General features: G+C 38.5%; 1 protein-coding gene across 10 annotated transcripts in view; it reads left to right on the forward strand.

Annotated features, from left to right (window-relative positions):
• LOC111250277 (uncharacterized) overlaps positions 1-14,656 on the forward strand; it is a 99,041-nt gene that overhangs the window by 30,201 nt on the left and 54,184 nt on the right. For 9 of the 10 annotated variants that reach the window (XR_002673274.2, XM_022805250.2, XM_086985945.1 and 6 more), the window contains 2 exons: positions 7,396-7,568; positions 12,557-12,742. Coding sequence is in view for 9 of the 10 variants with exons in the window: in XM_022805250.2 (XP_022660985.1) it covers positions 7,396-7,568; positions 12,557-12,742 (359 nt within the window). In the remaining variant the exon portion in view is untranslated. The remainder of the gene's footprint in view (positions 1-7,395; positions 7,569-12,556; positions 12,743-14,656) is intronic. The other variant, XM_022805251.2, reaches the window with a different exon arrangement.

Below are 14,656 nucleotides of genomic sequence, written 5' to 3' on the forward strand. Positions count from 1 at the left end.
AGTCAGTCGCCGCTGTCTCCAGCGATCATTATAACAACTGTATGGTGGCGATATTGACTGACCCGGACTACCATAAACTATCCAAGTCTCGGTTATGCGTCCCAGAGCTGTCTTTCTTTAAAAGAAAAAAAACTTTAGGCTTTTTTCTATGAATATTTTTCTTTAGGTGAATGTCACTAGTAAAACCTCGTTTTTTCTGGTTTCTACGTGAGTGGGGCGTGAGTGAAAAAGGATTACCTATGATTTAAAAAAAGCGAATGGCAAAATCTGTACTCACGGAATAGTTCACATATGTATCATGCTTTGCGGATTCTGTGCATGCATACAAAATAGCCAGTGTGTCGGGAACTCAATATTCAAACCTCAAATGCATTAAATTGCTGCCTGCTGCAGAGATCTGTTTATAAACGCCTTGGTAGTCAACGTCGTTATGTCACTCAACCATGATTCTGTTGAATCGGGGCAAGCAGGGAAGAGCCTGCTACAGGAACGTCTTTAAAGCTAGTAAGGTTACAAGCATAAAACACTCTGCCATCGTTTCGATTCTTCGCCTATAGGTACAATAGTACGATATTACTTTCGTTCTCCACAAGAAGAGGAGAGCATTCATAGGCGTGACATGACTCTTCTGAAAGCAAATTCTTGAAATGCCCATAATGTGTTTCCATGGCTCATCCCGTACAGGACTCACAAAAATTATGGTATAGTATAACGGCAAGATTTTGAAAATATATATGGAAAGTATTGCAGTAAACAATACTTTGGTTCAGTTTTTGACGGCTTCAGTTGTAATCCTTATGGAGAATTAGGACTAGAACGTCTTCGGATACGACATTGCTTCACCTCTAATAGTGCCATCGTCGAAATACCATAAATTCAGCGGAGGCGTTTCCGTGTTCACCAACGTTCTGTGACAAGAAAAAAGCTTGACTCAAACGTATCTTCGTTGTCTTTTATGTGAGAGATGAGTTTCAGCTAGCTGACAATACATTTCTTGCGGATGATGGGGCAGAGGATGTCTAGGGCTAAAGAAAGTTTCGTAATTCAATCTCCGGTGTACGAGATCCAGAAATGCGATGAATCAGACCAAATATTTTTTTTTGTAAATTTGCAAAATTAGGTACGGCAGTTACTACTGCGGTCAACGCCACCGAGTCAAACTGATTCTCGCATGAAAGCTCGTGCGGCAGAGCCAACGGATATCATACTAAAAGTCGATTTTTGTGTATTACGGTCACAATATGGGCTTCGGGTTTTTGAGCTTGTAGTATATGGACGTTTACAGAAGAGATGATTTTCTCGGAACAGATTGACAGACAACACGGCAGCCGCTGCATCAATTCTGCGGGTTGGCATTCGGTATACCGTTTGAAAACTTCTCTAAATTTACTGGATAAGCTTAGAACCTTTGTTTTCAATTACTGAAACGTCCGGCATAACGGCATCGTTTCGCTACCGCACTAATCAAGCTCAGACTTTTCGGATCCGGCAGAGCCACTCCCATGAGAATTATGTCCGTTGGTTTTTAAACGTTCTGGCGTAATCCAGAAATATCGCTGGTACACTCTTTAAACAATTGCTTGAGTCTTCAGTTAACACTTGAAGAGCGAAGCAAAAAGAAGATTAAAAGGAAATCAAAAAGTACTGGCGTCTACACCTACTTTAAATGAGCGAAAAAAGAGAGTGTAACTAACACTTCAAATGAAAAAAGAATTTACACCCATTTTACAGCGAATTTCCTGGAAGTACCACCTAAGCATGTGCTAGGTTTCGGAACGTCAATCGGCAGAGTTCGCTGACAGATGCGAAGTCAAAGGGAATATCCCTTCGGCGGCAATGGCACGGTTTCACAGCACGGGGTGATGGCGTCTAAACTAAGCATCAGATAGAAACAAAGCACTACAAAAAAGCCACCAAACTCGTCAGGAATCGCAATGGTCACAGGTCGCAAAAAGTAACACAAAATGAGCACTGGACTAGATACTGGCATAATATTGCTACAAATGCAAATTCTAAACGATTTACTTTTCAGTAAGGATAAGGACGGCACGGACTCGGGCAATAGATGGCCGAGTAATTAAATTAAAAAAAAGTAAATTACTAAAACGTATCAATGGAATGCGAATAAACGTAACAAGGACACCGAATAATAGCAAGCCACTCTATAGGGTTACCGTTATTGCGCAACCTGAGCAGAAGACCTAACTTCTATAAGTTAGGTTTTCATCATACACAAAACAAATCAATTCGTTAATCAGAAATAAATTAGCTTTATCCACAAAAAGTAATGTTTATTCATGTTTACACCCAGACAACTTTTGAATTTCGAGGTGAGTTCTTTTGCTTTGAGAGCAGACGGTGCAGATGTTGCTTCTGGTTTATCCATTTTGTACTGGTACATACCACAAAAGCAATATTCACTCATTATCTGAACCAGATAAAAATCACCTTCCTATTTTTTGTTTCCAATTGTAACAAGTGTGTTTCTGACTTACAAGGAATGCTCTAATCACCTCTCACATTCATGATGTGATCTACCTACTGCACTCGTAGCGGTCTGTAAGTTAACGCAGACGACTTGCCACTTGTTGAGTGTAATTTTGCGCAGAACAACTTCTTCAACTTTGTGTTTAAGTTGTCGTTTCTTCCTCTATCTGCATATCCCAGAAGATAGTATATTCTAGCTGCTCTTATTATTATACGCTTTTGGTATCTCTTCAGCTTACGAATATTGATTTTTCTGGCTGCCGTTACGGGAGAACAGTAACACTGCAAACGAATAACTGGATTAGCGCAACAATGGGTAGCTGCAACAAAAGAACTGTTGCTGTAAATCCTAGCTTTTGCTTGGATGTAACAGCAGTGAATTGGATCCTTTAAGTAACAACGAGTGGTATGGGTTAAAGCCATTACTGTATCGGCATCGGATTTTCTTTACTTTCTCATATCTGTGTCATTAAGAGAATAAATTTGTGCTTTGTAAATATTAATACAATGTGTTTGTGTACTGTAGAAAATAATTGCGAATGGTAATGCTAGGTTCCGTATTAAAGCCAAATTAGTTGTATTTTCAGATCCTACATATTCTACTATTCATTGCGATATGACCTGCAATAATTGAAGGCACGAAAGGTGAAGATTCCAAGGGGAGGACATGGTAGGGTACTAAGGTAATGAAATCGGTGCAAATAGATTTTAGAAGCGCTTTCTAACAAGATGCGCATTTCTGGAAGTAAGAAAATGCACACTTCAACTACAGTTTAGAATGGGCGCAACACGTGTAAAGTTCGCCAACAAATTGACGCAATCGCTGTAGCTAGATATTATATTGTAAGTGTCATAAGACGATGTAAATAGGCAAGTGGGCCTAATCAAATTCTATAAAAGAATGACATATTTTTTTCACAGAATTTTAAGCAGTATATAGTAGGGCATCACGCTCGGGATTTGTTATAATCATTAGGCTATTTTTTCTTGAAACTTCTTCGCACTGTGGTGTTTATGATATTGAGCACGCTGTATAGAGGATTTCTAATACGTTATAACCGCCTCATCGATCAATTTGTGTTGTAGCCTATGTCGACTTAAAGTGTCGATGACCTTGCTTTACTTGCAGATGAATTGATTATAAATCTATCGTTACCTTTAATATATAAGAATAGCCTCACGAAACAAAATGAAAAATGGGACGGGAAGCCTAAGCAAGAAACCACACGATATGGAAACTTTTCGTTGCTATCATTGTGCGAAAAAAATTGGTTATGAAACGATGCAAATGCCTGACATTTGACATGCACACCATATTATGCAAAGCCCCCTTTCTATATATCTATAAACCGCCCTTGATATCTAGTTCAAGTGTCTTCAGGGGCATCCGAGTTGCCTGCTATTGTTAACGTCTGCCTCAACGTCGTCATTGAGAATAGTTGTCTTCAAAAAGTGAAGAAATAAAAACCATAAGTTAAATTACATCACTATATAAAATACTATAATATACTACTTTATTACTTTCAGACCAAGTCGTAATCTATAGACCAAAGGAGCAAAGGAAAGTTTACGATTCTTGAAAGTTAGAAGATACATATACCACTCTTAAATGTTGAAGTTCCGTTTGATACGTTCCAATTATCCTTTCTACAACAAGTGAATTTGTTTTTTGATTGGGAGGTGAAGAATTTCCTGTGTACTTCGATTCTACAGAAAGCATTCCTGCTGGGTACAGGATAAACCCCACGCCCGGGAAAACTGGCCTGTGAATTTCAATCTAAGGAGCCATTCTGAAGGTGGAGCATACACTTGGCGTTGATCAGCTGTTGAGGGCGATCAGAGCACCCTAAAGACACCTTTGAAGGACGGCAGTCGACAAACAATTTGTGAATTGGACAGGTGTACCACAGCCATAAATATTGACAGACACCTTCTATCTGAAAATCTACTCAAGCAGGCGGCTGCATATGAACTAAATTAATAGCACAAGGAAAAGTTTATTGTTTCGCAACATATTTTGCTTACTGAAAATCATGTGGAGACGTTAACGTATTGATACGCCGCATTGTTATTAGTGACAAAAAGTGGTGTTAATTGTTTACATAGATAAAGATAAAAAAGGGGGCGAATAGGTAGTTCTAAGAAATACGTGTAGCCTCAGAAATGAACCAGCTCTCCTTTCCAAAAAGACTAAGCTTCGTATGATTGGAAAGGCCTTAAACGGAGCAACATCTTAGAAGGATAAGATGGTCAACAAGGGTCTGTACATGGCTGAATTGTATCGATTAAATAAAACTACCCAACAGAGAAGTCCGATAGATGACGCAGCGTGATTTTTCTTCAAAACAATGTCAGACCGCGCATGGCAACGACTGTGATACCCGCCTACCAACTACTTTAATGAGTTATTCTTTTGCATCCATAATTTTTTTGAAATCTTTCGCTGTAAACCACCACCTTTTTTGATTACTGGCAGTTAAAATAAATAATCCTTCATTTGACTCAAGAAGGCGTTTCCGTATCTGACTGACGAGCTTTTCAACATCAAACCTGGTTTAACAAGAAAGAATAAATCAATTAGTTAAGAGGTGGGAGAATGTTATAGAGGTTGACACCGAATGTATAAATCGATTCGCTGCTAGAATTCGTGTGAGATACTGGGGTTTTTGTTAAGTAAAGAAATAGCTCTTAGGTGTGTTATAATTAAACATAAAATGTGAGGCTAAATTCTTTGAAAAATATTTCTTAATGCTATGAAGAAAAATCCTTTATCAGCAGCAAAAAAATCCTCATACAGTTGAAGAATTTCATCTCACATTTTTTAGTACAAGGAGATACACAAATTATTAATACTAAAATGTAAATTTAACTTACAGGATACTTGTTTGCGCCATATTACTATTACTATATTCTCATTATTGTAGAGTACAAATGACTGTGATAGGAATATAAAAAATAAAAAAAGTTCTTTGACAGTTGAAAAATCTTAATTTCACGCCGATAAGTGGTTGCAATTTAAATATGCAGGACATTTGTTTATATGTTGATTCCATTTCTATATTCCGGCCATAGTAATGTATGAGCATACTAGAGGACATGTTGAAAATTCATTATCCATCTTATCTAATTAATCAACAATTTTAATATTATATGTTCCGAATATGTCGCATATATGCTTGTGTATCTCTATGGCCAAAGATTTCCGTTCTTTTTAAATTCTATGCTAAAGGTTTACGAATCATGCGTAGTCGTATATTGCGCGTCCGTCGTAAAATTCTTTGGATACAATTTCTCGTTGAACATGTCGTAGGTAATGTAGTAAACTGCGTGATTCCTTATTTCAACGGAGTATAAGGAATTTACACAGGTACCTATAGCCTATTGTATCAACCATATGAGAAGGCCTAATACCATCTCATACGACAGGCGTTAGGCGTCACCCTGACGGTCATCTGAAATCTAAGCCTATTGCTTTTCCCATATATCCAGTCAAATATAAACATTAAGAGAAAATTTTAATGTTTAAAGAAAGGCGAGAAGAGCACCAGCGTATAGACGACAGACTTTTGCACTCTGCTTTCTAATCCGGGATTCTAGTGTAACTACTCTGTGCTATTTTTGTTTTTTTTTGTTTCGCATACTAAATATTTCAACATTATTCTGACCAACAATAAATGGAAGTGAATCATCAAACAATACTGGAATACGAAATATGTCGACGTTGGTCCACCAACAGTGGAGTCAAATCCTTGAAACTGTGTCCAATGTAAACAATAGACGACAACTTTGAACTTAGATCTCTTGCAAGACCCCGAGAAATGATAGGCTGACAATGGCTATGCCAGAAAAATCGCATGTTTGTAAGTCAAGTATTACTTTAAAATTCTGGAACATACACATGCAAAATATTTCTTGAACTACATCTCAGAATTCCTTACAGCATATAATGCGGACATTGGGTTTGAAAGGTATTGGCCGAGAATGCTTCATGGCTTACTAAAGCATAATCCAGATCGATGAAGAATTCTGTAAAGTTGCTTTGAATAAATAAAGGCAAAATGATAACAGGCTTAATGCGTTAAGATGAAGGTAATTTCAAGTCCTTATAGGCTGCAAATCGACGCATCTATGACCAGTATACATTAGGAAGTAAAGAAAAGTAAAGGTTAGGAAAGCAGCCGAATGAGTTTGGGGTTGATGCCTGAGTTGTCCTTCCATACAAGTGATCGGCTTTGCCTTTTTTATACCAGTCTTACAGAAGATCTGTAGCTGTGCACGCTACGCAATATCATCCTGTCCTGATCAAAAGAACTACATAAGAGCGACGTCTTTTTCTTTCCACAAGATGGTACGGCGCTACGCTAGCCATGCGTGCTCCAGAGGCATAGTAGTGGATTTGCGAAGAGTTGCCAAACAGATAGATAAGTTCGCGTGGTCTAGTAAAGTCGCCACTATGATCACCGTACCTCACCCTTGGAGGGTCATTGAAGATTATATCTTCAAGCGAAAACCATCAATCGTGAAATGGTGAAAACTCAAGAAATTAATTACCGCGAAGAACTCTACGCAACCGTTTTCTTTCATGTGTGAAGCAAGTTGTCGACATTTGCTACTAGGAGGTCACTAATTCAAACATTTGCGACATCAAATTTAAATTGAATTATTTTGATGTTGGTCAATGAAACCATATGAATAAGCATATTAGTTATTGCTCTAGCTATTGCATTATAGACATAATGCTGTGGTAACATAAGAAAGTATTGTTGTGTTGAGCAGTTAAATCCGTTCGTCATTGTAATAATTTGTACACCTTCTGCTCTAACAGACGTCAAATTATATATCTTCAACTGTAAAGAGGCTTTTTTGTGAGATTTCATTATCATTAATTTAGATTTTTACGTTTTGCAGCCTGATCTACTTGCCAGCTATCATCTCAGTGAATCAGTATTTCTCACATAAGCGTGCCACAGCAACTGGGGTTGCTGTCTGCGGATCGGGATTGGGAGCGTTTGTGTTTGCACCATTGGTTCAATATCTACTGGAGATCTTTGCATGGCGTGGGGCGTTGCTCATCCTTGCTGGTAAGTGATATATTGCAGTGTATGCTACAATATCTCTTTCTATTTCTAAATCTGAGAATGTGATTCCATTTTATTTGTAAACTTTTGTACGATAAATGCTGGGTTTGGTTAGATTTTTTTGCTTTACCTTATAATATATGATGAAATATTGTTTTTCTAAAAATATTTATCGAATGCTGTGTCGCCTGTTATTCTCAGTTGCCTTAATCTTATGTTCTACCAAATCTATACTGCCATCACTGCAGGAAGCACTGTCTGTGCTTTCGATATATATGTACCTCTATGCATTTCGTATTAAATAAAAAAAAGAACAAGTATTTTTTTGAATAAATTTTTTTGAAAATCGAACCAAATGATAATCTGACATTATGTGATGCTGTATGTATCAATTCCATTCATTCTTAGATCACAAACACCTTCAGCTGATCTATTTGTTCACACCATTTGATAACAGTGGTCATTTTACTACCTGAGAGGAGCTCATACCAGGTTTCTCCTTTTCAATTAGAGTCATAAGATAACTTCTCAACGATGAGAGAGAGATAACACTTATACTTGCTGAAAAGTATTTTCGTAACTTTCAATTTCTTTTACTAACTTTTCGAAGAACCTGTTTGACTTTCGATCTAACTCATATGCAAACAAGGTCGATATTGTGTAAAGGTCTGTCACATGTTATTACGCGCTGCTCCTATACCAAACAAATAACTTTTAAGCTGTGTTCCGTACCTGTCAAAAGCTCAAACAGGCGGGAAGTTTTATCAATTGTCCGCGTATTTTTTTCAGTATGATAAAAATATTATCTGTTGAAAGCTTTACTTCCGCTTGTTCATTGGTTAAGGAGCTTGTATGTAAAATAATCATAGTTCTATAGCATTTAAAGTAGGTTACTCTGGAATCAAAAATTCACACCATCCGTGTCCATCCAACAAAAATAATCCAAACTATTATATTAACGGGTTTTTTGTTTTTTTTGAGTTTTTACAGTGAAAGTATACTTCAATTTGAGACAGGGTTACTTTCGCTCTAAATTTTAAAGAACAGAAAATAAAAAATGTCAATTAAATTCGGAAAAATACAGACATTTATTGACGCAACCTTAAACGTGCTTCATTTTTTGAGTGTCGAAAAACCACAGGAATAAAAAATAATGCTGATTTAATGCGTTATTTAATTGAAAAAAGTAAACGAACTGGTTCCCTTTAAATTTTTTCCCAAAACAATAATTTCTTTTAACTTTAAAAAAAAACGGTAAGTTTTACATAGTGGAACTGTGAGGGGCCCTGCTCTACACTGTCGCGGATTTTGATTCCTGGGAAGTCAATTCCATTTCGGGACCGACTTTCCTAGGATATGCAGGAAGTTTGGTTTTTGGTATCTTTGGGACGAACGTGACCAGAGATAGGATAAAGTTTCAACGTGAAAATCATTTTCTGTCAGAAGGTGCAAGTATTCGTGCCCATATACCAATGACGATAGACCTCACTAAGTTGCACCTGCGCGGACTGTCCAACATTAGGCTTCACTGCGACAATGTAGACAAGCTTCTGCAATGCATCTGCAAAGTTTTCCCTGCACTGGGCGTGGTGAATGCCGATACTTGAACGCAGTATGTTGTTGGAATTCTACAGTCCACAGTACAGCCTTTCCGTCCCCGTCTACTGCGTAAACGTGGGTCGTGGTTCAACTATACTTACAGCCGTGTCCGGAAAGCCTATGGCCTACCTTCAGGCTTATGGCCGAGGTACAACGAAACTTTTACTTTTTATCCCCAGTTTTTAACACGATCTGTCGTAAAATATATGCATCACAAAGCCAACAGTACCCGCGTCGACTGGAGATCAGTTTAGTCGCCGCTAATGTACCGCAATGCTCATGTGCTTGACTTCTTTCCCGATTAGCTCCTAGGCCCTTGTAAATCACTTTTCAAGGATGTTTGCGCCAGGGGATACGATACTGCGCGCGATACTTTTATCCGGAGCAGTATAAAAAGAGGAAATCTCCGTACAACACGATGTCATTCAACATGACCTCACAGTGTGGGAGCTAATAAAGTCATCGGTTTAGATAGGGTCTGCAACAAATATCTCGAATGCGCTAACCTTTTGGCACTGTGTTGGAGTGCATTGTTTAATAAACGTTCCCGTACTGGTATACTCTAAGCCTTCTGACTAAATGCTACCCTGTTAGTAATTTCTAACCAAAAGAGCGTCCTAAACACGCCGTCATCATGGTGGGTAACAGCGAAGGAAAGTGTTTATTATAAGCTGTTTTCCGGTTTGCTGACTAAAAGACAGAGCAGCTACGTAGAAAGCGTACGCGCCATCACAATGGACGAACATAGCTTCTGGAAAGAACGTTCCACAGAAACGGCGTGTAGGATTCTGATGACCGATGTTGTAAAAGCTCTAGCCACGCCACGCACTCTGTTATACACGGTGTTCATACATACGTTGTACATGTATTTTGAGGTAGTAACAAAACTTAGGAACAAGGTTATGTTTATGCTGGCCGAAATAAAAGCTCATATGAGTGCGCATAATCTTTTCGCTGCGATTCTACAGGAAAACAGAATGATAATCGACGACGGAGTGGCCAAACTCCCGCTCTTCATAAAAATAAGTGGCATGGCTCACGGGACAACCTAAGTCCACTTTTATTCTCTACCCTTTTTAACGGGCTTCCTATGAAATAAGAGCGCCTAGTTGAAGTTATCTTATACTCAAATGACTTAGCGTATATGCGGGCCGAACGGGTGCCAAGCACAGCAAACTTTAGGCCGATTCCACGCGGCCGTCACCGATTTGAGACTGATTGTAAATCTGATTCAGATGGAAACGATGAAGTTTAGAACGGTAAGTAAAACAGGGGCCACTGACACCTTGTACCTCGCCAGGTTGCCCCTTGTTTATGTAGACCGGTGTTCGTACTTGAGACTGCTTTTTTCCGCGAACGGCAGAGTTTTACTGTGCACGTCAGCGAAAGATGCAGCTAGGCAGTGTTGACCACATGGGCGATCAAATCGTCATCGCTTGTCCCTCGCAACCGCTTTCAGCTTGGCCTACCCCAAAGTAGTCCCGCTCTCAACGTAGAGTATAGGTTTCATTTAAAAGAATGTTACAGTAGACAACGTCGAATAAATAAATTGCGTCAAAGTCTCACTCCTCAAACACTGGAATGACGCATAGTAAACCCGAAATGGCCTCATATATTTTCTACTCGACTTACGACTACTGTCCGAGAACTTGCGTCGTCGCTTTAAACCCCCAGCAACGGAAGCTTTCAAAACGAACCTTATTACCTGTGTAGATTATTTGGGATTTCTTTGTTTCGAGTGCGATGAGCAACAAAGAGTGGGAGAAACGAACCAGCTAAACTGGGATGTCATCACTCGTTTTACCGTGCATGCATTCTACCACAGAATCTATAGGAAACCAAATTTTCGCTAACCTTACGACATATATAGGTGTTCCTGAAGGAAGGGAAATTGTTATAGATACCATCCCGCTCATTGTCTCCTGATCTCAACCTTAAAATACCTTGAAAATTTCTCAAGTTAGTCTTACAAGCTCAACAACACCCGTATAACCTGTATGACGCAAAGTGTTTTAAACGGCCCTATGCACTTTCTCTAATATTGGGATACTGGACTGTACTTATGAAATTCCTGAGCACTACTAGCCAACGTAAATAAATAAAATTCGACTGACTTCACTTAGCTTCCGATTCTAAGCTCTCTCTTTCACATCAAACTTTGGCACTAAAGTTGTCTAACAGTGTTTCAAGAATTTCCAGCCAACATAGCAGGAACCTCAACACGGGTAGTCTGGAAGGACCGGAGGAAGGGATTACTATATTCTAATCTCCCCTGCTTACAGTTATATGAGCAGTTGTACGATAAAGTTGTACAGCGTTTGTTTTTTTAGTAATATAAGCAATACTTTAGTATAAAGTAAATAATTTTCCCATAAGATTTGCGTATCTGTACCAATACTCTGAATCTTTTTAGTGGAAACCACTTTCATGCCAGTTGATGAAGAATACATCAGAAATCCATCATCTGTTGGCTAGCTGTTAGAATTGACACAAAAACATATCGGTTTTTCTTAAAAAAATAACTTGCGATCGACTTTGTGCTACGGAAGACCCTTAGAAAGGCAACCAAAAACTCAGCACTACTACAGCAGCTGAAGACTAAAAGCATTTTTGAGGTCCCCTCAGGACTCAGCGTGGCGGAATCAAGGCGGAAGACTACGCTCAGCAGCTTATCACAATTCTTTAATCATTCGTACAGCCGGGCGCATCCAAATAAGTTAGGTTACTGTTGTATATCCCAAACAAAACCTTAAAACAATTTTGCCGAAAGTACAATTTGCAGCACACACTTTTGTAATCTCTCTCAAAACGGTATATCGTAAAACGTATGCATTTCACCAAAAGGGGTGGTGAATGGATGATGAACACACCACAACTTGTCCATGCGCCCTATAAAGTGCATGATCTTTTTGATCGTCAATTTAGACAAGGTGTTTGTTACATTTGATATGGTACGTTGCATGATGGTATGCCAACCACGGCTGTGAGCTCTGAGGGGACGGTGATGGAATTACCTGTGCGGCAAATTCTATAGTCCCTCAAGATCCTACAGGCCAGCGAAGCAACCGGTCTGGACAAGCTTCTCAATAGGTACCTCAAGACGTCTCTCACCCTAACCTCTTGATAGACGATGCTCTGAAATAGATGTCTACATAGCGGTGCCCTGTTTCTTCGGTGAAGATGTGCAACTCCGCTAGCGTCCTCTAAGGAGAAAAACGAACCAATTGCAACGTTCGTTCAGGACACTAACCGAAACTTTGGCATAGTTTGTACTAGTCGGTTATTACTATGTTAAAATCGGTAGACTTAAAATCGTTTTAGAAAATTGTCACAACCAATGAGCGGACGCGACGATTCGGTAATATGTTATGATATTTTGTTACTTTGTACAGGGGAACGTGGTGCTGTATGGATCATACTTTGCTCAACGCTATCGTTCAAAACAACTGGTGCCACAGGAAAAAAATTACTAATCTTTCCGTCTAAGATTTTTCTATTAAGCGACCTAAATGGGGCACTACAATTCATTCGTTTTCAAGAAAATCAACTGAAGACACCTGTGCCATTAGCCCTACAAGGTGAGGTCATACGGGATAGCACTGAAGTTACATGGTTCTTCAATTATGCGAAGTCGTCAATCATTTAACGAAACAAAAAGAAACAATGCTTTTCCTTCTAAATTATGGCTAATAAAGACGATGCTTTATAAATATCTATTGTCGGGTTAGGCAGGTTAAAAATTATGGTTTATCTATTCTAAGATTACATGAAGATCCGCTATGCACTGTGAAACCGGGTTTATGTGCTCAAACTAGCGCATCTATAGGTTATATTTGGTTCGAGAAGTGAGGAGAAACAGCAACAAGGTGCACACCGTTCTTCAGAGCTAGCTTAATTGTGCTGAAACCCGTATAACAATGATGATTAACTAGCTATACTGATAACTATATGCGTGATTCTAATCCATGGTGAACTCCGATCGTAATAATCCACAGTGTGGTCCATATGTACACATATTTTTCTGGCCTAACGATGCGTTATGGTAATGGAATCGTCAAACTTCCTTTAAGAAGCAACCACATACAACAGATTGTTGACATCAATAATATATAGTATAACAAGTGTGAAAATACGATACCTTAGTTCAACTTGACGTAGATAGTATTCCTACTAATCTGAGTACTATTCTAAAGCCACCTACTTTCATTTTTCTGCAAAATTCGTATCGCCGCCATTCGGTTTTACAGATGCTCGAAATGCAGTAGCCCGTATAGACCCAGTCGTCCTGACTCTACTGTGATAGAAAAATTACCTTTTTATTTTGCTTCTTTATCGTTCAACAAAAGTTTGATGGAATGCAATAAAAAATAAGTGTTCTCTATATAGTCGCACCTTTTGAAATTTGCCTTAAGGAAGAAATCCGCCACTAGCAAGAACGAAAAATGTAAATCGCACTTTATAAATATTTATTATATACATTTATATTTCTGGCGTTAAACTTATTGTACGTTTATTCGAGACAGCGAGTTGAGTGGTTCCACAAATTTTCAAGGAATTTGGTGGAATGCCAAATGAGCTGGCCCTAAATAAACAAAATCTGATAATCACTTTTGACATTCGACATTAAGGGTGTTTGTTATTAGGAAATTCGTCTTAGAGATAAACTAAAGATTGTGTTCGTTTGACAGCTAAGTGTACGTCGTAAGCTACGTCGTAAACATGACATGGTAGCTGCGAGCGTTTTTAAAGATACGGTAGTTTGAGCTTGTGAAGGATACGGTTGTGAGCTTGCATGAAAAGTTTAATAGGACCAACCTCTAAAGGAAAGACTCCTTATTGTTATTAGTTCATGGACCATTATTAATAATTATTTTGTATTTTAAGAAAATATGGTATCATTTTATATATATGACCGATTGTTTACGGGTTTGCTCGAGAAGTCTTCAAAAGTAGCTTTGACAGACAAGTAGATATGTTTTATCAACCAACATTGTGTCTTATTCAATTACATCTTTTGTATTATTTGGCATAATTTAAAAATATTATTACAATCGTAAAGAAGATTCTGCCAAATGGAACACCTCTTCTACGTTAGCAATTTACGGCGATTCGCACTCGCGTTGTTCGGTGTAGAATATTCTCACTACCGGAGCGTTGGTAAATGGCAGTGTCTTCTTAAGGTACTTAAAAGAACTCATGCACTCCATTACACAATTTCCGAACTAAGGAGCACGGAAGTGCATATTTACCTTAAGTCGACAGTAACTAATATGACCTTTTAGATCTGTTGTCTGTGAAAAAACGAAAATGATTTATTCAGAATAGCAGAATAGAATATATGACTGAAACATTGTTCATGACTTTTTGAAGATGAACACGTAACCACAAAACGAGTCGTTGTGGACTTAGTTTTTCCTTGCCAACAAGTCCGAATAGATCTGCTTCATTTTAGTTATGTAATAAATAACAAGGACAATGACAAGTTGTTTGTT

This window comes from Varroa destructor, unplaced genomic scaffold (genome assembly GCF_002443255.2).
Source record: "Varroa destructor unplaced genomic scaffold, Vdes_3.0 BEIS01000004.1, whole genome shotgun sequence".
NCBI classification, from domain to species: domain Eukaryota; kingdom Metazoa; phylum Arthropoda; class Arachnida; order Mesostigmata; family Varroidae; genus Varroa; species Varroa destructor.